The sequence below is a fragment of the Enoplosus armatus genome, chromosome 9 (assembly GCF_043641665.1).
Source record: "Enoplosus armatus isolate fEnoArm2 chromosome 9, fEnoArm2.hap1, whole genome shotgun sequence".
NCBI classification, from domain to species: Eukaryota; Metazoa; Chordata; class Actinopteri; order Centrarchiformes; family Enoplosidae; genus Enoplosus; species Enoplosus armatus.
In genome coordinates, this window is record NC_092188.1 from 19,615,619 (window position 1) to 19,639,163 (window position 23,545).

Below are 23,545 nucleotides of genomic sequence, written 5' to 3' on the forward strand. Positions count from 1 at the left end.
TTTTGAATAGGAAGCCTTGCCAAGGTTGTTTATTTATTGAACTTCAGTGTGTAAGCGCAAAGAGTAGAGACTTATCTAAAGAAAAGAACTGCAGAGTGTGTGTGCCACTGCTTTGTCATCAGAAGATATCAACATGTCCTGCCCAGAGGGAATAAAATGTTTTATAAAAAGAATTAGAGAGATACTTAAATCCTCAGATAACATTGAATGATACTAATAAGACATGGAACGAAGGGTTAAAAGGTAACATGAGACATTAGAGTGCTGGTATACGTCTGCATGTGCGTCATGGCTACCGTGCATATCCTGTGATTCTTCAAGTTGCTGGTTGTGCACATCAGCAAGATGTATTTAGTATTAGTATCAGCAGGTTGGCCACCTCGACCACCTCCACAAGCATCACACACAATGATTGACCTTCTATGAAATAAAACATTGACCTTTATGGAAAAAGAGCACATCAAAGGTTGTAGATTTAATGCGTGGCTTCCGTTTAGACCACAAGATGAGATGCGTCGGTACCTGGGTGGCATACCACCTCTGCTAAACAAATTCTTGGGGGCAGTAAGGTCGGCAGCAGACTATTAACAAACAACAACAATAATGGCGGACAGGTTTGAAGTAGGGCTGAAATGATGTAAGTTAATCTACAGAATATTTATCTGCAACAAATGATTTAAGTAAGTATATTGAATAGTTTGGGTTTTGGACACTTGGTCAGACAAAACAAGGCCTTTTTAAGAGGTCATCCCGGACTCTGAGAAGTCATCATAGGCATGTTTTAGGCAAAGCGATTAACCAAGAAAATCATCATTCATTTCATTATTGATCTATAATGAAATTAACCATTGCTTGCTGATGGAGTTATGATTGTATTTAATATGATGTATAATATAGGTGTTGTCCCTGCTGATTATTCTTTCATGATGAATAATACAGTCTCCCATATGTTTACACTGTGCAAAACTGGAAGTTTGAGTAGAGAGTAGTATTGCAGTGTCGGCCAGGTATGATCTGGCCCTCATCTGCCGCCTTGTGCTTATACTTTTTAATTGTCCAGGTCCACGCAAAGTATGTAGGCGAGTATGTAAGCAAGTTCATCATTTGCCTCAAACAGCAGAGGTTGGTTCATCTTTGAGCCATACATACTTTTTAATCAACACCATGTACTAAACATGGATATAAAAATGGCTGAGCAGAATCTCACAGAAATGAACACTGATTGCAGTACGTGCAGTTGTGTGTATGTGTGTGTGTGTGTGTGTGTGCCTGATGTGGGAATATGTGGGAGGCCACTGAAGTACTTGTATTTGCTTAATGGAATAAATGACAGCAGAGGAGTGTTTATTTGTAAGACTCATGATATGTATGGCTTGAACAAGCGTAATTGGGTTTTTTTGAATCTCAAATGTGGTTTCATTTATTTGCACTATTTATACCAAAGGACAGCACTGTTAATCACAATTATGACTGAATTCTAAATGATCTGTTGGTCTGTGCTTTTGTGCAGGCGAGCGGCCCTTCAAGTGCAGCCAGTGCGACAAGGCCTTCAACCAGAAGAGTGCTCTGCAGGTCCACATGGTCAAACACACTGGAAAGAAGCCTTTCAAGTGTGAGGTGTGCAGCATCCGCTTCACCCAGAAGAGCAACATGAAACACCACATGAAGAGATCCCATGGCTACGGTGAGCAGCTGACCGCCATCGCACCGCTGCACCAGCAAACTCCACCGCAGATGTTAGATAATGTTTGCACAGCCAGCTGTTTGTGCAGCCGGGCCGCGCAAGACAGCGATCGTCTCTGTCTCGTCTCTCTGTCAGCTTGGCTCACTTTCTCTCAGGAGATGTATTTCCAAGAGTTACAGGGCAGATACGCATTTTCTAATGAACTCCCCTTTTGGGTTTTGTGATGTGTTGGTGTCTCTCATGGCCGTCACACGCAGTCCACATTTGCTTTATAAAAGACGCTGTTTGCATGGCGTTGCACATTAAAAGGGGTCCCTGAGCACCTCAGACTGCTGAGAGGCAGTGTTAGCCTCGCCCCTGTGGAACGTGAACTATCTCTCATTCTCAGGTTTTGTGTGTGTTGCTCTTCACTTGATGATCCTTCTCATTATCCGCTGAGAGCGATGCCTTATGCTGGCACTCCAGTCACCCCCACACTAATGTGTATGCACACACACACACACACACAAGCCCGTCTCGCAGACTCCATGACGACAGGTCCGTCATCTTTGTTCACTTGAAGCAGCACCGGCTCCTCTTTGATATCAGCAGATGCATGTCCTGAATGTTAAAATCATTACTTCTTCCCAACAGCCTTGGTGAGGGTTTAGGCTGCGACTCCCCCTTCAGTTAACCTTGGTGTGACCAACACACACACACACACACACACACATTGCTGTTCATTTCATTCAAACACCCCACCTTGGAGACTGGAAGGCACGTATTGAACATGACCTGAGGAAGGGAACAATGCTGACAGATTACGGTGGTTTGAGGAACAGCAGCAACTGAGCTGTCTACACAGTTTATTTTTTAGAGATTTAGCGCTCTTCTTCTAAAAAAAATATTCTACCACACAGCTGAACTATAAACTGCCATTTTAACATGAAATGGAACTAGAAGAAGCCGCTGCATGGGGAAGAGTTGTTCCAGTTATATTACTATAATGATGGTAATTTAAGGTTGGCCTGAATCTACAACAGTTTCATGGTAGCATTAATGAGGTTTGGAGGAGTCCTCGTTTCACCACATGTGAAATTCTTCTGTACACGAACGTGCACACATGCTGAAAATCCAGGGATCCTGCATGTATTTTTTCCTGGGAAACTGGACCACATTCCTGGGAAATACCAAGATCCTACTTCCCAGTATTCTATCTATGACTGCACATTTTCATAGGCATGTTCGTGATGTTAAAATGGTTCAAACGGTTCAAATGAATCCTTAAATATTTGTTCCGTCATGCAGCTTGTGAAAAATACTGGAGGATTCAAGGCACACACTCCCGCGCTTGCAACTTAATGAATATGTGTTTGAAGTGTTTCAGATATAGCGAGCGAAAATAGAGGGGGGGGGGTAATTAAATGACTCCCACTGTAAAACTCAATTCAGTGCGTGGCCTGCAGCAGCTTGTGCCAAAGTGACTTATTGTTGTTTTGCGCTCAAGTTATTTTAAGCTGGATGTACCACGACACACGGCTCATATCATATTTACAACTCACAATGAGCACATTCCACATGCGTCAAGTCTTATTACATAGTTTGTGTAATAGACGCTGCGTTTTTAGAAGAGAGAGTGTGAGATATTAAAACAAACGTTGGAGCAGCGAGGAGGGGAAGATTGCTTTTTGACGAATGGTCTCATTTGCATGACGGCAAATGGTAAATTTAAAACAAACAGAGCTGCTGGTGCTGCTCTGTGAATGCGCGCTAATGGGCTTTTCAAATCGCTGTTATTACCTCTCTCAAGGAGTATTTTACTGCACGTGAGTCATGCAAAAACCCTTCTCATTCCTCTTTCTCCCTCCATCCAGGCGCCCTCCAAGAAGTGTCCCTGAGCCAAGACGAAGCGGGGCCCCAGGTCGAGGTAACGTCTGAGCTCGACCTGGAAGTGGTTCCTGAATCATCCGGAGACTGGCACAATGTCTTCCCCTGACCACAAACCACATGAGTACCAGAGTCAAAAAGCACTGTGTCAGTGTACTGAGCACTGATGGAGTTTTACCACTAAACAGCAAACAGTCTCCTCAAAAGGGGTTATTTGGTTAGAAAAAGACCGAAGACATTATAGATTAGCTCCACTGTACCCAGTAGCAGCCCCCTGCTGTTTATCCAAATTAGCAGTGAAGTAAAGGGAGTCTGGTTCCCTGCGATTGGCTTAATGTCTTTTATCTGCTTTGCTGCTGTCCGATTGCCATCAATATGATGGCCTCCGGAGAGGTTCAATAAACGCAGGCATCCCAGAGAATTCTGCAGTCAGGAGATGCAGGTCCGTCTCATGCTGACCCTGTTGGAAAGAGAGGAAACTATTCTGAGAAAAAAAGCTCCCCAGACACGAGTGTCTTGTTTCTTCTTTATTGGTCAGCTCACAGGGACGTACGCGGAGCTGCAGCCAACCGCACTGCTGTCAGGCTTCAATAACAGCTGTAACATAGAAAGCTTTTTTTCACTGGTCTACGAGAAATATGTTTTTTTTTATATATTTATACTGTACATATTTCATCTGGAAATGAAATGTCATTTGCAGTTTGTTCCATATTTGTTTTTAGTTAGAAAACAAAGCGCATGTTAGTTGAGAACGGCAGCGAGCTGTGAAGACGCTGTTCTGGGTTTGATGCTGTACGAGCTTTTTAACTGTCAGCTTTGTGTTTCCTGTTGTTCTCACGTCATTAAGACGTTTTCTTTACTGTAGTCCATTCTGTAAATAGTGTAGTTAGATTGCCTATATTTTCTGATGAACCGCCGCAACATGGTTTGGTTGGAAATATGTAATTTGAGCATAATGTTGCATTTGTTATGAAGCAAAGCCAATGTACAGACAATAAGCTGTTTTTTTCCTCTGTTTTTTTGCAGTTGTATTTTCTATTGTCCATAATAAATTAAGAAGATTAAAGTAATTTTTCTACTAATTTAAACTTGCATCTCTTTTTATTGTTTAGTGACTACATTATTGTCTTACAGATAAAATAATCTTTTTCCCTCTGACAAAGGAATAGTTTCCATTTTGGAAAATGTGCTTATTCACGTTCTTGCTGAGAGTTAGGTGAGACGTTACACTTCCCGCTGACCTTGTGTATATATATATATATATATATATATATATATATATATATATAATAGCATAAATAGCCAATTTAAAGGAATGATGACATCGTTAGGCTATATGAATACATTTAGAATTATATTATAATTGGAATTGCAGAATCAAACAGGATCATGTCAACAAAATATTGCCTCAAAGTAATGAAATACACAATCCATTAGTGAAAAAGCAACAGCGTTGGATAACAGCAGACTAATTGCGAATGACTCCTCCGACAGGTCAGGACCACTCATAAGTTGTGTTTGTGCCAAAAGAGAAAATTCATAAAGAACATTTGTTGAATGCGGCCAGTTCTCCTAAATCATTCGTACAAGCCACTAAAGCACGAATCTGTTTGTGCAAGTGGTTCTTGCGTGAGGCCTTTGTTTTCATTGTGGGTCCCTGTTTTGTTTGTATCCTGCACACAAATGAGGACACAGATGTAACGTTTGCAAGGCGGTGGCCAAACAAATATGTAATATTCTAATTCACACTTGATTTACTTGGTCACTTTGTAACATGAACGCCTTACTTCTACTGTTGACTCCTCGATCGTAGCGATAAAATAATTAGTGCCGTGATCACGTTCCAGAGTTATGCGCTGTGCTCATAGTTAGCTCAAACCAGCCTTGGATCAGATTTCATGTGTCACTTGTACCTGAAGCAACACCACCCACCATTGCAGCCCCCTGCTTTGTGTCAACGCAGGGCTGTTTTTAGTCTAAATTCCATCTAACACTTCACTTTTTGCACAGAGTACACAAAGAAGATAAAACATGTTCATTAATGAGCTTTAGAGTTAGTGGGAGGACCTCTCGTCTTTATGTTAAGCTAAGCTAATTGCCTGATTCCCCTCCTGGCTGTAGGACACACACACACACACACACACACGAGACCGTAATCAATCTCATCATCTAACTCTCGGCAAGAAGGTGACTGAGCACATTTCCTAAAATGTCAGGCTATTTCTTTCTTTTGAGGGGCCATGCTGATCTGTCTGCTCTCCCTTTACCATTCTCTCACCACACGCATCCTTGTTTTTCCATTTAATGTAATCATGTCTTCAAGTTTACCTCACTGTGCTTATTTAGCTATGACATGTTAGTATACTTTAGTCCAGGTTCAAAGTTCAATACGAAACAATGTTGTGTGGGAAAACATGACAATTTATTTAAAGGGAATGTAAAATGTTTCGTTTCGAAACATTAGGTTAAAATCACCATTGTGTCCTCTTGGAGAAATTGGAAGCTATGTGTGTTTCATTCATATTTTCAGGGCCAGCCTTTCAACATGACATGGAAATGCATAATCTCTGCGTGATAGTGCTCTTTCTGCTCCACTCATGAGTAGCTCGGCCAAGCTTGGCACGAATAATAATAACCAAATGAGTCATGAATTCTGGCTTTGTGAAATGCCTTTGCCGGCTGCGACGCTGCGACCTGACCCAACAACATCACTTCCCCTCCCGCTTCAGTTTTTTCCACAATGTGCCATTCGCTGTCAAGGTCGTGCCACGCGAGACAAAACACGCACTTCAGGAGGCAGAGAGTAGAGGTGGTTTTATAATTTTTATTGTTTATTCTCAGTTAAGTGGCTGGTCATGTTTTATTACACAGAAAACAATGAAGAGGATCTTTACATTCATCCACAGGATCTATTTAGAAAAACACTACACAGCACTCTCGAGGCCCAAGCACGCACAAACAGTGGGAGAAGTGAACGCCACACATCACACTCACGCCTGCTTTTTAACACATTTGGAAGGTGGATGTTTTGAACAGCACAAGTGGTGGTGCCGAGCTTTTCTTCACCTGACTTTTTTTGTGTTTGTTTTTCAGAAAACTTGCACAGAGTTAGTCACAGAGCACCTTTGTTGAAATTGTGTTTGTGTTTGTTTTTTTTTATTATCCACAGGAAGGAAACACAGCGCGTCGCTTTGGTAGTCAGAAGGAAAGGCACTTTAATGTACAGAATGTGCGCCGTGCATGAGATAGAAACAGCGAAGACGAAAGAAGAGACCTAGCTATACTAAAGCGAAGAGGAAGGGTCTGAATCTGGCATCATGCTGCGGCACCAGCATCGCGCTACAGATTCTGGCAGTTTTTAAAAGGTGGAAAACAGTGCACTATGAAATCATTTCGTTATATATAAACATGGAGAGGAAAGTTAGTGTATACTGTTATCTCATGCACTGAAAAAGAAATGATACATTAGAAATGACTAATTGTTTTTTGAGTGACTATTGCAGAAAATTGATTTAGCAGGTTTAGAAATTAAATGTTTTACCACAAACATCCACAGCCAGCCTTAGGCCCTTATGACAAACATAGATCAACATCACATTCATGACAGGACACTTAACTACAGCTAACACACAAGGGTTGAATGAAAACACACGTATGACCAAATGGCTCTCACAATCATGTCATATCTGTTAAATCGATCACGAAACAGAACACAGAGAAGGTTTTTGAGGGACTGACAAAGACAGTGTGACAAGACAGAAAACCGTTCTTCTCTACAACAGAAACAACCCGGTCTTTTCTTCCAGTCCGCAAGCATCGGCAATAACGGTCAAGTCAGTCGGACTCGCACCGGCCGTGAGCCTTCAACTGCTCCGGGTGTGCTTCGGTTTAGCCGCCATTTTTTGTTAGAGAAAACCCATCGAAGACGTCCACAGAAACTCAAGCACAGGTGTGGAGAGCCATGGAAAGGGGGGTGGGGTGGGGGGGGGTCATTCGGGCTGCACATGTGAGCGGCTTCAGGATCAATTTCAGCAAACAGTTCACACCAGTGATGATGACTGCACAGACTCAGCACAACGCATGCAGGGGAGGGGGCAGGGGGGGCAACAGATTGTGTCGCTATCTACCAGCCAAAGGGGTGTGTGGGAGTGTGTGGGGAGGGGGGGGGTGATAGGGGAGATGAGGGGTTTAGCGTACATTAGAGTGTTATCAGAGGTGGAGGGGAAGGTGAGTGTCGAGGGTGACAAGATTTCCTCCTTTTCTTTCTCCTTTTTCCCCGCTTTAGTCCCACGTTCTCGAACATCTGCTGTTGGAAGAGGTTGTGGAGAGGGACTTCAGCGTTTGGCTGGAGAAGCACTCCTGCTTCCCTGCAAAAACAGACGAGACACATCTGATGAAAATGTGGAGGTGGCAGTCCTTCAAGTCTGGTTCAGCTCCAAATGACTACTCTGATGTTTTTGGAGTCTGGCCCGCTGGTCATTTCACTCAGTATGTGATGGGAGCGTTCACCTCAGTGGACAGCTTTCTCTCTCAGCACTTAAGCAGAAAGCGTGTTAAGTAATTGCAGGCAATAACTTCTCACAGCTAAATTTTAGTCTTCACCAATGATGATGGCCATGGCCATGATGAATCATCAACGATTTGAAAACATTAGCTGTCTGGCTAACTCGTCACGTCCTGTGTTTAAAAGAAAAAAAGAACTCTTAAAGACCTTTGGGAAGAACAGAGAAAGGATTTCATCAGGCCTGAGAGTTGCAGTCACGCGTCATTAAATGAACTAACTTTCCAGCTTTATAGCTGTTACACGAAGCTCTCCCACAGAATAATGAGACCAGGGCTTAACATTGAAAAGTCAGAGTAGTCCTTTTCATGTGAGAAATAAGCAGGTTAGTATGTTTGTGGGCAATTTTCAGGCCTGCAGTGATGTATAGTTATGGAAGCCGATAGAAAACAACTAAATAACAAATAAAAAATGACGTCGAAATAAAAAATACTCATAGTAAGTCAACATTTGTGATGCTAAATCGAAATGATGAGTATCTTAGTATTTCATAATTCTGATTTAAGTTAATTTTGACTTGTAATGTAGGCTCAAAGAGTAAAACGTTACTCATAATTATTGCCTAGTATTCATTTTGACTTAAAAAGTCAGTTTTAACTCATAATGCAGACTTAAAAAGTCAAAATGTTGACTCAATATATCATAATTTTGACTTTGAATCTCATAGTTCTGACTTACCATGAGTAATTGTATTTTTATCATTCCTATGCTTTCCATGCATTTTTCTTGGCAGAAATGGGCTTCCATACATGCTGATGTTGCACATGGGAGGCTGTGATTTTGCAAGCAGGTCTTAAATCTTGTTTTTAATGAAAAATGTTTATGTCAGAGGAAGTTCCTACTGCATTTGTCCTCAAGGTAAAGAGGAAAAAATAGTTGGATAGGAAATGAGGTTGCATCTTATCGACTGACCGCAGGTATACATATACAATACACATTACACATTGTTCCACAGATCCTGCAAATGTGTTTTCATTGTGGTTCTCAGGCATTTCGTCCCTTCAAAGGCAAAAGCTCCCAGTTTTCAATTTGTTTTTGCTCCCTAAAGTTTCAGATTAGACATCCTGTGTTTATCACAAAGCCTTCTCTGAGACTATATTGTACTTTTTTTCCCATCCCACTCTCTCATTCAGATCAAATAGATGGAAGAGTAGAGGATTCTGAAAGGCATAAAGATTATACAAATGAGACAAATCTTCATGGATTGCTTAAGAAGATAATCCATATTGTGAGAAGTGTTTTACCCCTCCTCATAAAACGAAGGCCGGGGACTGAGCTTTTGTTCTAAACTATTCTCACAGCCATTTCAGACGAAATTCATTATCTGTCATGAAAGAGAAGAACTCAATACACAGCGACGGTACTGAAATTTCAGTCTGAAAAAAAAAGGAATAGAAACAAAAGGCTGAAACGTTAATTAAAAGTTAACATGGCTTTATTCTCGTTTGGACTGGGTAGCTTGTTTACGTGTGGAAAGGAAGGAAGTGATAGTGTGATGGCACTGAGTCAATGCTAATTAGCCTCATCAGAAAGATGTGAAACGGGCGTCATAGTAGTCCGTCATCTCCAGAGCTGTTTACTCTCTTGTAGCTGAGTGACAACAATTTAGCCACTACAGATGAGGACGCAGCCCCGGGGAAATCTGCATTTCTCTCCACCCTCACTAATTGCTAAACTAACTAATCTAAGGTATAGTGAGAGAGGCTGGCTAATTAAAACTTAAAAACTGGCGGGGCATGAAAGCTTTTCATGACAAGTCAAGTAATAATACGCTTCTCTGTAAATTGGAAAGTCAAGCAGTTGTGAATACGGCAGCATGAAGTAAGTGCGAATGAATGTGCTGCAGCTGACAAGTTGGGCGAATGTTACACGGTGTCAAGTTGAATGTCCAGTGTGGGAGTAAGAAACACCTCAGTTCTCTTAGTCAAACCAGGGGTCAGAACTTCCGTCTGTGCTCAGAGTGGTTTTGACATTTCATGTTTGGTGGACACTTTTTAGCGAACAGGACAGACTTATCAACCTGTTAAAGGTACTTGTGTGCAGTTTAAAAAGAAAAAAACTATGTTGTGTAATACATTTTTGAACAAAAACTCAACGATTCCCATGTCAGTGCCTCACACACACACACACACACACACACACACACACATTATTTCACACGTCTGACTGACTTTGTGTTTACACTTTGACTTGCCATTTTACCTTCACTCTCTTTTGGTGACATTTGCATAAGTAGCAAACATATCCTTCTTGTACTGCATTTGTTCTGTGCTAGTGACACAACCACTGTTTATACTGATGTTTGGAAAATGTTAAACAAATATGAAACATCCATGCTGTTGCTGTTGTCTGTGTGAGTTCATGACATTCTAAGCATTAAAAACTTCAGAGGAGCTTTCATTGTAACATTGCTAGCCACTGAATGATGGCTTTTTCAGGTATACTGTGATCCTAATGATCAGTTTTAAATTCTACCAACATTTTTGCGCAGCAACTCCTCCAAAGGACCTGAAGGAGCCAGTCGCGCTTGTCTAAGTGGTCATCTCTATAAACAGCCAAGATGGTTTCCGTTTGTCCTCCGTTTGTAGTCCAAGTAGTATTGACCAATCACGTTTGAGCGGGCTTTTGTTGCATGCTGGTAAACCGTGTGGAGAGCAAAAGAGGCGGAACGCAAACCCATCACCTATTGTCTGACAACGATTTATTTAATTTATCTGGTCCTGAGATTGGGCAAGTGATTGATGATATTGCGTAATAATTTTATATTATACTGCACATTGTGCATAAGCAACCACTCCTTCCTTGTAAAGCAGATATAGTATGTTAGCTGTAGCCCCGCTGGACCCTTTCGAACTGGATCTACCATCTTCAGCGTGATTAAACCAGCATGGGCACAAAGCTTGTAGCGTGCACAATGATCAATCTTGCCTCTTATTATTCTGCCGCTGCTGCTGCTGCAGTAGTAATGAGATTAGGATGTCTTCTAAGCATATCAAACAAACACGGAGTGAGTTAAACTCTAGCATCCCTCCATCATATATCAGTTACTCACTCTGCCGCTGATATCATCACTGAGACAGAAAAAAAGGGGCAAGACAGCGATTAGGGAAATATTTCACTTTCTGTGCAATTTCACTTCCAGGAAAGAGAAGTAGTGTAGGGAGGCCACAAGGAAATAACTTGGAAAGTGTTTGACGTGCAGTTTTTTACCATTTTGAAGATCCTAGTCAGGGAGCCTTTGCCGTCCCCTGCACTGGCCTTCTTGGCTTTAGCAGACTGTGACTTCTGGTCCCCCTGGCAGAGGAAGAAAAGGAGTCGGTGTGTTAAATGAGTCTTGGAGATATTTGTCAGGGGGTTAATATGTGGCTGACCTTTCTACAGAGAGCCCCTGATTCATTTTCAATTCAGTGAGGGTGGAAAAGAGGAAGGAGAGAAGAGGATGTAATACATAGGACCTCCTCCACCTCCAGGGTGTGCTCGGGAATGATGGATCAGTGTGCTCCACAAAAAACTCAAAATATCGGAGAAAACTAGGTATGGATTACGGTGCGATCCAATTTTTGCCCTACTTTTATATTAGAATTGTGTTCCACTTCTGGTAAGGTTTTCATCCAAGTATTTGGTGTGAATTATGCATGAGTAAGAAAAGCTACAAAGCAGCAAAGTTTGAAAAGGAAAAAGTCTCCTGCTTGCTTGAAACCACCAATGGCAACTCTTGTGTGAGATAAAAAAGAAGAGGGGATTTCAGTTGACTTTCGGAGTCTCACTTTTTGACCATATGACAGTCATCTGGTGCCCACAGTGTCCTACTTTATTCACTGCCTCACGGTGGATCCAACCAACCAAATGTATTTTATCTTGGACTTTTCAAAACATTGCTGCTTGACACTTGGATGTGGAAAGTGGAAAATAAAACAGAGAGAAGCTGATGTCCGATCGAATATGTATGAAAATGTACTATATGAACAGGTTTTAAGGTTCATTCCCTTAGAAAAACACTTAGGGACTGTATGAAAATGATTGGAGTGGTGACAGGGGCTGATCCTTATGTTTCACGGGAAAAATACCAAGGCCCTCCCAAGCAGCATTAATGTTGACTGTGAACCCTCCCTTGACTTAGAGAAAAACTGCATCACCCTCCCAACAACGTGTCAAAATAGGATGGAACCCTTATGGTGCATGTGGAAAGTTTTCTCGTAACTCTTCATGTGTCTGTTCACTATATTGCAGAGGAAGGGAATAAAATCCTTTGCTGCTCTCCAAAAAACGTCAGACTATCCTGCCCTCCCTCTTTTTTGACCCCCTGTCCCGCTGTAATAATGTTCATACAGTCCCTTGGGAGAGACTCCTCTGTCTGAGCCATTTTGCCTTTAACCCCCACAACCCCTCTGTCTCTGCTGCTTCAGGATTCAGAACGAGCACATACCCACACACACAAGCATGAGGAATTAAGTGCAGATAACGTCGCCAAATGAAGCAGAGGGCAGTCTCACGTCCGCCAGCCACAGAGGAATTTTTGAAATGAAACAAGGATAATGAAGAGCAGACCGATGCCTGTGTTATCATGAATAAACAATATGCGCACATGATATGGATCAGTCAGGCCGCAAAGCTACAAAATGGGAATGATGTATTTGAAAATGGACTTAAGTCAGAAGGAAATGAGGGCGTTATCACTGACGTATGGACAGATTACGGCGGCTAAAGTGGTTGATGGAGACTACATGGAAGTAAAGCCACAGGTGTCACACTCGGAGGCTGTTTGAGAGGATGACCTCAATTGCCCCCCTCGGTTTAATTAGGCATGATACCTCTGTGTTTTTTTAAACCACCTACCAGGCCTATCTTGGCTGCTAGTCCTCTCCACTGGACGTGTAGAGAAACAAGAGACAAAGGACAAGAGGTAAAAGAGAGAGGGGACAAGTGGAAATGTGTGTCTTACTCAGCGCAAAGGCAGGATGGGAAGGAGAGGAGGCAGATAGGAGGGTCCATCCAGGGGGGGAAGTCACAGGGTCACAGGGAGATGATGAGGGCAGATGAGGAGCGGAGAGAAGGGGGAGCAGATATGTGGGGGGTGGGGGGGAGCAAGGCAGACGCTCACATTGGAAAGAGCACAACATTTAGTGACATTCAGCAGCAACAAAGCCAAAGACATACAGCATAAGAATGCTTCAAATACTCCAGCAGTCAGTCTAAATGCAGTGTATTCATGCATTCTGGTTAAATGGTTGAATTTGTATGTTGTATGTCATTTATCTAAACTGATTCAAATGCAACACTCAAATTTCAACATGCAGTGGGATATGTTACTGTCCTCCTGGGCATAAATTGTGACTTTTATGGATCTAAAAGCTTTGTTTTCAGCCTTGACAGAAAACTCTTGGGGAGAAAATCTAACAAATTTACAAATTGTGTTGGGCAGATTTTTTTCTGTGTGAATTGACAGTAAATAAGATCTTAAAAAAGCCCTAATTTCATGTTCAAAATGGAGACACACAGAATGAAACCAATTTGCAGAAATGTTTTAGCTGTTATAAGGACATAAGCATATTTTATTGGTCTACTATATTCCATTTGCGAGTGTAAATTTCAACTTCAAAAGTAAGCAACATGAAGCAGACTCACCCTAGACTTGGGAGGGGCGGGGGACACCTGAAGAGGAGTTAATCACAGAATAAAGACATTTGACGGAGTTTATGAGAGAAAGTAGAAGAAGAGCAAAGAGACACACATGGAGGGAGCACTGGAAGACAGAGGTGTAGTGTATTGTTTATATTACTCACGATCGTGCGGAAGAAATGGACCACGGCGTTCTCTGCTCCACGCTTACGTGGGGAAGTGGCAGAGGCTTTCTGAGGGCCTGGAGAGAGAGCACCTCGGAAAGATCCCTGGGAAGGAAAAGAGAGAAGGAAGGTACAATAGACGTACATGTTAAACAAAAGTATGCTGACGCACAAAACAAAAATCACTTGACCTTTAACTCTCAGATGCTCAAAAACTTCAATAATAAATGTAAGATTAATAGTTTATCTGTTGAAGTAAGAAATAATCCTGTTACTACAACGATCAAGAGAATAGCACATAAATTCTTCTTCTTCTTCTTAAAACACTCCCTTGGAAGTACTTAAAATACAACACAAAGTTGCGTAGGTGGTCCTGTTGCTTGTCATACTTACCTGTTGAAGGACGAGAATTACAAAATGACTCACTTTTTAATGGAATTGTTGACCATTTACAAAAACACTATACTTTCCCTGTGTTGCCATGACACCAAAGGTGTCGGCTGATGAGAGACAGCGGCAGGTACAAATAGTTGTGTAAACGGGTTTACTTACCTGAGCTATGAATGATAATTCATTTTGAAAGAATCTGTAAGACATATTCCTTGTTTGATATTCTTTTTGATTATGTAAGGATGCTTTTGGACATGTATGAGTGTGAATGGTCACTTGTGGTGGATAACAGTGAAGGAAAGCAATAAGAATCTACAGCAAAGTCCTGCTCAGAAACGTGGTTCATTTGAATGTTCTTCCATTGAAAATGTTCACCATTTGTTTTCAACACCTGTAGTGGCTGTACAGAGGTCAGTAACTCTGCCGTATTAAGGTGGGAACTTCTTTATCAGCAACCCTGAACACGAATATATTTTCACCATCAGCACTTATGACTCTCCTCAGTGAAAAATCTCCCGTTGACTTCCATCCTCCCACTGATATTCATTCAATCAGCTACATTAATAGCAGCATCACGTCGCAGACAACTCTCACCTCATTAACCCTCATCCCAAACCGACAAAAACCTTTGGCCACGAGTCATTAAAAACAAATTAAAGAGGGACAAATGAGCAGTTGCAGATGTCAGTATTTTGTCGTCAATGGCTTGATCTTAACAAAGAAGACTTAATTACCATCCCAAAGTACAAATCGATGCAAGTTCTTCAAAGTCAGCCTTTACAAAAGGTACGTCAACGAGTGTTTAATAGGGTCGATATGCTCTGACTTTTAGTAAAAACACTGCTGCATTAAAAAAAAAAAAATCCTGTTAACTCAAACAGCACAGACACATAAAAGGTGAAAAGTATAATTCTCCTAATACGGAACGCCATCAACAACATGCAGCCCACAGGAGGAAAAACTAATTTCCACCCACTCAGAATGTTCAGTCCTTTCAGTTAATGTTACCTCATTCATCCCTTTCTCTGACCCCAATAAGGTATGTGTGTTTATGTGTGTGTGTGTGTGTGTGTGTGGGTGTGTGTGTGTGTGTGTGTGTGTGGGATAGAGGGGGGAGGGCGTGCTGTTGATGATTCACATCCATTATCTCACATCAAAGAACCTTAAGGTAACCGAAAGGGGGGGAAACGTTCTCCGCCACCACCATTTACGCAATGTGATAGACACGCAGTGTTGCATTATACGTCACCTTTACAGTCTTTTGTGGGTGTTGTGAAAATGGACCAGCAGACAATTAGATCAATACAGTCTGGGGAAACACAAAGGAAAAGAAAAAAGGAAAATGTTTCCGCCTAGAGCAGGATCCACCCAAATTGATATCTAGATGGACAACCGTGGCTTATATAAAAGGAATTCTGCTTCCATTTGGGGGGAAAAAAAACCATAATATCAATTTACTGTGCGTATTAAAGAAATACAATTTCAATGATTTAAGTAAGAGTAAATCTAGCCTTTCTGTTGTTGATATCAGCATGTGTACATCCAACTCCGTAGCTGCCCCCAGTGCTTCAATAGTGACCCCTTAATGATGTCCTCTTGCATAAGTGTGTGTGTGTGTGTGTGTGTGTGTGTGTGTGTGTCTCGGTGTGCGTTTTCGCATGTATATTTCTGTCGCGATGTAAAAGATGGGACAGGGAGGCAGAAATGAAAGGCAGGGGAGAAAATAGAGAGACCCCGCTGTCATGCCTTTGTTTAGTGGAAAGGGAGAGATGGGAGAGGAAATAGGAGATCAAATAATGCTGCATGAATTCTGCTGGTATACAGTCTCCGTTGCAGCCAATTCTCCCTTTGATGTGAATGAGTCTCTCTGCTATATTTGTTCTCTGCTCTTCTCATCTCCTCTCCTATGCTTTAAAACTCTTTTTATGGCCTTTATTTTCCTGCTTAAAAAAAAAAAGACGCCCAATTACTTCAGCAGCAGATGCCACAATCCAAATGTCAAGCGAACATTACACATTTTAGGTAGGAAAAAAAACTCAAATGTGGTTTCCGTTAGCTCCTGGCATGCTGTTAATGATGATGGAGACTTTCAAATCTTGAGCAGTGACATGGAGGTGCTCTGCCAAGTCTGGCTGTTATTGAAATAACTTTCTGTCGCTGAATTTAAAGCTGTTTTTCGATGCTCTTCTCAAACTTCCACTTCAGTGGTGTCTTCAGGAGGTCGCAATCATTGAGCCCTGTTTGATGTCTGAAGAGAAAGGGGTTCAGGTGCATGTGAGGGAGAGTAGAAAGGAGGTGCAGAGAGACACAAAGAGCTCATTTTGTGCCTTTGTGTGCATTTCGTGTAGAATATACAAAGAGTTTGTCCAGTATTGTGACACCTTTCCTTTGGATTTCCGGGTGATAGAGTCTCTGTAGTCACGGTTACAATCACTGCTCATGCTAACTAACCAGTTCTTCTTTTCTTTTTATTGTTACAACAAGAAATACAAATGCAGAAGACAGAAAAAGTACTTCCTGGCTTTTCCAAAAGTGGCCATAGGTTGAATTGTAGTTTTAGGACGCAGACGAGCCTATGAACATGTCTTTAAAGGAGTAGTTCAAACTCTAGGAAATATATTGTAAAGGTAAAGCTTATTACCTTTTTTTGCCGAGACTCTCATGACTGTCCATTAAACATGAAGCTTTAGCACCCACAGACGGTTAGCTTAGCTTAGAATAAAGACTGGAAACAGCTCTGTCCAAAGCTAGCATCTCTGTGAGGCTGTACGCACAGCGCTGCTTTGAACTAAATGCTAACGCTTGCATGGCAACATGCTTACAATGATGATGCTGTTTAGCAGGTATGATGTTTATCATGGTAACCGCGTTAGCGTCCAACATTTTATTTAGCACTAAACACAGAGTAAAGCTGAGGCTGATGGGAATGTCATTCGGTTTGCAGGTTTGTATAATTGTTCTAAAATGTGTTAATTAGTGTTTCCCCATCCTCAGTCTTCATGCTAAGCTAAGCTAACCATTTACTGGCTTCAGCTTCAAATTTAACAGACTAGCGATGAGAATGGTATCGATCTTCTCATCTAACTGTCAGGAAGAAAGTGAAAAAGTGTATTTCCTAAAATGTTGAACTATTTCTTTAATCTTTATCTCTGACAGTAAGCGGGGCAGCTCTCAGTTGTTTCTGCTGTCACACACAGTATATTTATGCACACATAAAATGAGGAAAGTGACAAATTAGGATGCAGGACACACATTGAGCTACAAGGTATTCGTGCCCTGTAGTTTATCACAAAGTGCAGGTTAATGATCCTAACTGCCTCCTGTGAGGTTAGAGGTCACTTCCTGGCCAGGAATCAGCTACATTATGGATGATGTTTAATAATTCATCCTGAGCAGAGGACAAGACTTGGAGATCCATATTTGAGAATCTCTGTCGCCATCATTAGCGAGTATCTTCATCATAAAAAAATACTTCTGCCTTCGTACTTCACCCACTTCACACTGAACATCTCAGTGACCTGCATTTAGCATTAACCCAGCCCTGCCACACTGAACGGCAGGAAACAGCACTCTTTTTCGCAATTAGCCTTTCTGCCCCCTAGTGTCCGACTCTGCGTCTTCGCTCATCCAGAAGAAAGGAGTGAAGAAAGGAGTGATACTTTACTTTCTTTTTTTTTGTAGTTGCACTCTCTCAGATTCATGAACAGAGGGAGCACGGGGCCAATCGATCCGACTGACAAACACAGCAGTTTGTCTGGCAGTGGACACAAACATGGCAGCTGCAGCTCGCTGTTCCCCTTGGAAGGCAATCAGGATCAAATACCAAATAAAAAGGAGGCTAATTAAGCCATTATATGTGCTGTCAGATAGAACTGATGAAGAAAAAAAAAGATCTTAAGGACCATATAAAAATGATTAGGGGGGAGGGTTATGTATTTTTTCTTTCTTTTCTTTGAGTTTGCCTTCATTTTGGCAAATGCCTTTAAATTGGAGTACACCAGCTAAAACTCTTCGTGCACTTTTAGTTATTCATAGCAAAATAATTTGTATCAATCAAATGTATTATATACATATATAATTTTGTGGGGAGGCATTTTTCTTAGTCAAGGAAAATGTTAAAAGAAAGTATAGTAATGCTGGAGAGGGCCTTGTTTTTTTTGTTTTTGTTTTTACAAAAAAACTAAATATAATGTTCCGCCAGCCTCCCCCCAAAATAATTTTCATACGGTTCCTTAAGCCCCCTTATTAGGTTGAATGTATTTGCTAAATACCACATCTACCACATCATCACCTAATCCTACAAATGAAATGCTTGAGCAATGTTTGCACTTTTAGTTTCTTGAACTCCGAGGCTACACACAGAGGTTTGCATTGTCTTCTTTCATGTGTGACTGATAAAGCAGCCCTGCTGTTCATTCTGCAGTATCATTCATTTGCAGCTTGTATTGAAATTAAATAAAAATGCACGCCTGTCCAAAATCCTAGACAATGTTTGTTTTCATTGAGCAATAATTTCCAGTGCCAGGGTGCCTGGCTGCACTTCTTGGTCCATCCAAACAATAGATGAATATAAACACATTTTTACATCTTCAATAGAATTTGAAATGAGCTGGTGCTGACTGAATTTCTGAGCTGAACTCCCCGTTTCCTTTTGTTGGAGAAGTAATCCTGATGAACATGCTGCTGTTCATGTTAATGCAAAGTCTTCAGACAGGCTTTAACTGACTCAAACGTGGCGAAACTTCTCTACGATCCAAGTCTAAACGAACAAATTTCAATCCACGCATGCCTCCGGGAAACAAGAACAATCCGCCCGTGGTGATCACAAAGTTCGGCCTGTTTAGCAGACAAACGAAAAGATATTTTGTTCTCTCCCATTTCATCTAGTCAAGTCGAGCCAGTCATCCATTACTCGGTACTATCAGAGCGGAGATAAACAGTAGCTCTGCTTTCCATTAAACCCTCACTGACAACTCCTTTTGTTTTGCAGTATGTTTACGTGATTGATTGACTGACTGATTGACTCAGGAATGAATTCATTGGTCTTAAAGTCTGTAATCTCACAGGCTGAGACTGCAGACAAACCTGAATAAATAAATGCTGAAAGTAAAGTTTTCTATATTGGGTCACTTATAAACTAAGAAAGATGAATTGTGACACCTCAAAGTGTTGAGGCGAGTGTTGTTAGCAGAGCAGTTAAAAGGATTTATTACATTTTTCACAACAGAAGAAGAACCAAAAGAGAGACATTGAGGCCAACACGAAATGAAACAAAACAAAGAGAGCGCTGAAAGTGTTGTTAAAGAGTTTTAATCAAGCAATAATTCAAAAAGCTTAGAACAGGGTCAGGTTAGGAACAGGTCACCGGTCACAACACTTCACAACAGATACAAACGCTTACAAGTATCCACTGCAAAGTTGAAAGGCGTTACAAAACAGGGATCAGCACCGATCCACTGCTGGTTCAAACAAAACTCTCCGACTGAGTCAAAGACACGTGAACCTGAGGTGATGCGAGAGGGGGGCTGGGGGCCGCCGACACCCCCTCTTCATCCAAGACACTGGGGTTAGAGTACAGTATCATATGAGTTTTGGTTTTGACTGTGAGCTGTTCTGCTAAAGCCTGATTCACATACAGTAATCACTCCTGCGTTGCATTATGTGGCTGACTCTGTCAAATTAACATGCAAATTAAAACCTCAAAATAAGCTCTGTTCTTTATGAGTCACTGTTTCTGCTTGAATAGCTAATGTTCATGCAAACTTTAATTTTCCCTCCGATTAGCACATCATTATCCCGGTAATTTGAAATGATCATTCAAATGCAGATTTTTTCTGCGGTTGTTTCATGTCCTGAGACTGGGAGTTTTGTCGTTTTTTTGGCGTCATCTCATCACAATTTATGAAACATCTCGTGCGTACAGTCTTAGCATTTTCTCAAAAGCGCAGACTTGGATTGAAAATGATGACATTAAAAAAAAGCACAAGGGATCAGTTTATAAATGGCTCCACACCTGCCAGATATCAAAAACAATTCAGCGTTACTCAAGTAAGCATGCATATTCAAGATCCAACAGAAAAACACTGACACGTCTCCCACAATACTAGAAGTAAAAGTATGCACTAAAAACGTCTGCGCACACAGAGAGGCAGAGTAGATCAGAAATTAAGCTAAAAAAATTGTTGTCTTCATGATGAATTCTTGTGTGTTTGCAGCAGAAAGTTAGTGCAGGTTGATTTTTTGCAAGAGGCAACGGAGGTGGGGCGGACCAGTCGGTCACTCACTTGACATGTGAACACTCATCATTTGAAGGCAAACCCTTGGTGAATACATAAATATATATTTCTACAACTTTGTTTCAGTACACTTTGTCATCAATATGGAGATCAATGTACACTGTTGTGGCATTAAGAAGAAGAAAAACAGACGAAGACGGCAGACAAATTGGTCACTAGCCTAATGTTGGTGAAAGCTTCACAATTTGTTCTGTTGACATTTTCCCTGAACATTTCATGAGTAACTTTACAAAAGCAAAAACTATTTCTGATCAGCAGAACAGGCTGAAGCAAAGATTTATAGCATACAGTATATATAAAATCATTTTTATCCTGAATCTTACGCTGAACACCTTTTCATAATTGACATAAGGCGCGTGTGGGAGGGGGGGGGGGGCATATTTTCATGCTGCTGAATGATTTCTTTGCAATTACCTTTCCAAAGCTCTCTGACTAGCGCTCTGCAGGGTTAGCTGGACAGAAAAAAAAGCGTATAATCTGAGAGGATATTTTAGTCCACAGCTGTGGTTGGATGTACGACAGCTCTCCTTTCAAACCAATATCAGTATTGCACATGTGTTCAATGCTGTATGTGAACTAAAAATATTTGCCATCACATTTGGTGCTGAAAGCTGAAATTCCATCTCATCCTCACCTCCAGAGGGCATCAACGAGTGCATGTCCCATGGACTGAAAAAAGGGGGTGGAACCAACAGGACTGCAGTCTGGTTCTTAATAGCTGTGGCAACAGTGCCAAGCAGCCCATAATGTCTAGAAGTGGAGCCCAGTCAGTCTGAACTGATGACAAACTGGTGCCAGGAGTAAATGGAACGCTCTCTATCACAGCAAAGACGGACACTGAAAACGGACACCTACATTAAAATCTTGCCTGATCAGTAAGGCTTCCATATTCACTAACGGTCAAAACAAAATGATGGTGTCTTGACAACACTACAATGTACAAAGTAATTAAAAAGCAATGCAGACTTTAATGCCTCATAATCACCTGTCTGCAAGACAGGACTCTTGTATATATTCCCAAACAGGGGGATGACAATATGCTCCTACTCTAATATATATCATTATATGTTAATATACACCTTATATCTCTTTGATCATTTATAGCATAATGTGATCATTAACTTTGAAAGTGACTTCGCAGACTGCTGTACCGTGCAAATAGTGGTGAAGTACCTCCCCGTGGCTGACTTATTACAGATGTTTAAACATTACCCCAGAGACAGAGAAATCAAAGAGACTAAACTCTCTACAAAGAAGCCGCATGGGCTCTCTGCAGACGAATACCTAATGCCTCTACAGAATGCAAAATAATGTACCAGTATTACATCTAAATGACACGGGCATGGATTTTCCTCTCACACCATCACCGACATCACTTAGGGAAGTACCTGAACTGAGACACGGCTGTTCTTAACTCCAGTCTGACAAAAGTTTGAATAAACAAACTGCATAACGGCAGCAACAAGTGAACAGTTCCACCAAATCACATCTACAACAGATACAATTTAACTGAGGAGAAAGATGCTACTAATGTCAGTACCATTCAAATAAAAGAAGAACAGAACAATATAGACATGTTTCCTTAAATCACAGCCTCTTTGTAATATAAAATAAGGAATAAAACAAAACCCACCCGAAGTCATCAGCCAGTTTCGCCAGTTAATGTGAATCACAGGACAATGTCTGACTTCGGTTCACCATCAAAACAACACATATCTATATGACAAATATGTTGCAACAAACTCTTACAAGATCTGTTAAAGAATCAGAAATAAAAAGTGGTTCTGAGAGAGAATCAGCAGAGTGAACTGAGATACATGAGAAGGGTCGAGTTTTCAGCTCTCCCTGCTTCCTCACCTTGCTCTTCCTCTTCTTGTCCCCTCCAAAGAACTTTCCAATCTGGTCCAGGAGGCCGGGGTTCTTCTTCCTCCGGCCCAGCCCGAAGGCGGCCTGTGCAGAGCTGCTTGCAGATGCCATGGTTGTAGTAGTAGTGGTTGGTAGTATATTTGTCAAATGTGGGATTCTTGCCTCTCTCTTAAATGAGAGAACGAAAGACAGAGGAGGAAAAAAGAGAAAAGAGAGGGAGGGAGGGAAAAAAAGCTAGCCTATTCTAGGTCCTGTTCGGGGCTCTCCGACCCGCACTCTGAAGCCGCTCCGCTGTGTTCCTGGATGGTCTGCAGCTCGTCCGATTCGGAGGGTCGGTCTTTGAAGGTGTTGTCCTCTCGGCCCGGGGCATCTCGGGAGAAGAGGCGGACCAGGTGGGGGCGTGGTGTGGCGGCGTCAGGGTCAGCTGTGCTGGCGGGGGTCCAGGGCTGGCGGGGGCCCTCAGCGCCCGTGGAGTCAGTCACCGCCGGCATCTCCGAGATGCAGCCATTGTTCTGGTTCGCATCTGCCTCACCCAGGCCTGCGCAGAAACAACAAGGGTCATCCATGGGCTTGGGCCCGCATGGCACACAACAAAACCCCCAGCAGCACAATGGGCTCTTTTGACAAGGCCGTGCCCCCTTCCTGCTGCTGCTGAGACCGGCAGAGCGAACGTTTCACATTTGAACTTGAATGAACCTCACCTGCTGAACAGGAAGAGGTAGAACTGTGAGATTACAGACACGAGCATCTGAAAAGTGTGTTAACTAAAGTCCTGAGTGCTGTTTTGTCCCTGAGGTCGCTCTCAGCACCTTCTGCAGACGTTTGAGTCAAAACAATGCTGTAGCAGGTGTGCTCACAATCCCCAGCTTAATTTGACTGGAGCACAATGCATTAGCAATGCATTAGCGTGCTTGCACAAAAACGTTTCTTGGCTTGTATGCAATTGTACAAGAGAAGCTGCAGCACCTTTTTGTAACAGAGTCAACCCTGTGCAGTGCATTAAGAGCTCATCTCCCGACATTATCATGGTTCATTTTTCAGTCTAACCATGTAAAAACAAGCAATACATGTTCCAGCGTATTAGTTCCAGTGAGATGGA

General features: G+C 41.8%; 3 protein-coding genes across 3 annotated transcripts in view; 1 reads left to right on the forward strand and 2 right to left on the reverse strand.

Moving 5' to 3' along the window:
• The window catches only part of LOC139289719 (zinc finger protein 236-like), a 46,208-nt gene extending 41,576 nt beyond the window's left edge, over positions 1-4,632 (forward strand). The window contains exons 31-32 of the mRNA XM_070911337.1: positions 1,511-1,684; positions 3,538-4,632. Coding sequence (XP_070767438.1) covers positions 1,511-1,684; positions 3,538-3,659 — 296 coding nt within the window. The 3' untranslated portion in view covers positions 3,660-4,632. The remainder of the gene's footprint in view (positions 1-1,510; positions 1,685-3,537) is intronic.
• Positions 4,633-7,824: 3,192 nt separating this feature from the next.
• Positions 7,825-22,557, reverse strand: LOC139289729 (myelin basic protein-like). Its single transcript, XM_070911346.1, has 5 exons — positions 22,438-22,557; positions 13,895-13,999; positions 13,737-13,763; positions 11,322-11,405; positions 7,825-7,917 (listed from the first exon to the last, which is right to left on the reverse strand). Exons 1-5 carry the CDS (start codon positions 22,555-22,557, stop codon positions 7,885-7,887), a joined length of 369 nt encoding a protein of 122 aa, XP_070767447.1. The 3' UTR covers positions 7,825-7,884.
• The window catches only part of LOC139289728 (myelin basic protein-like), a 37,208-nt gene continuing 36,213 nt past the window's right edge, over positions 22,551-23,545 (reverse strand). The window contains exon 4 of the mRNA XM_070911345.1: positions 22,551-22,984. Coding sequence (XP_070767446.1) covers positions 22,686-22,984 — 299 coding nt within the window. The 3' untranslated portion in view covers positions 22,551-22,685. The remainder of the gene's footprint in view (positions 22,985-23,545) is intronic.

Bases quoted from the DNA above. Each gene is read 5' to 3' on its own strand.
- LOC139289729 (XM_070911346.1), bottom strand. From the start codon at position 22,557: ATGGCATCTGCAAGCAGCTCTGCACAGGCCGCCTTCGGGCTGGGCCGG. The intron at 13,764-13,894 runs GTGAGTAATATA...ACTCCTCTTCAG, and splicing joins TCCATTTCTTCCGCACGATC to GTGTCCCCCGCCCCTCCCAA. The intron at 7,918-11,321 runs GTAAAAAACTGC...CTGTTTTTGCAG, and splicing joins TGACTAGGATCTTCAAAATG to GGAAGCAGGAGTGCTTCTCC.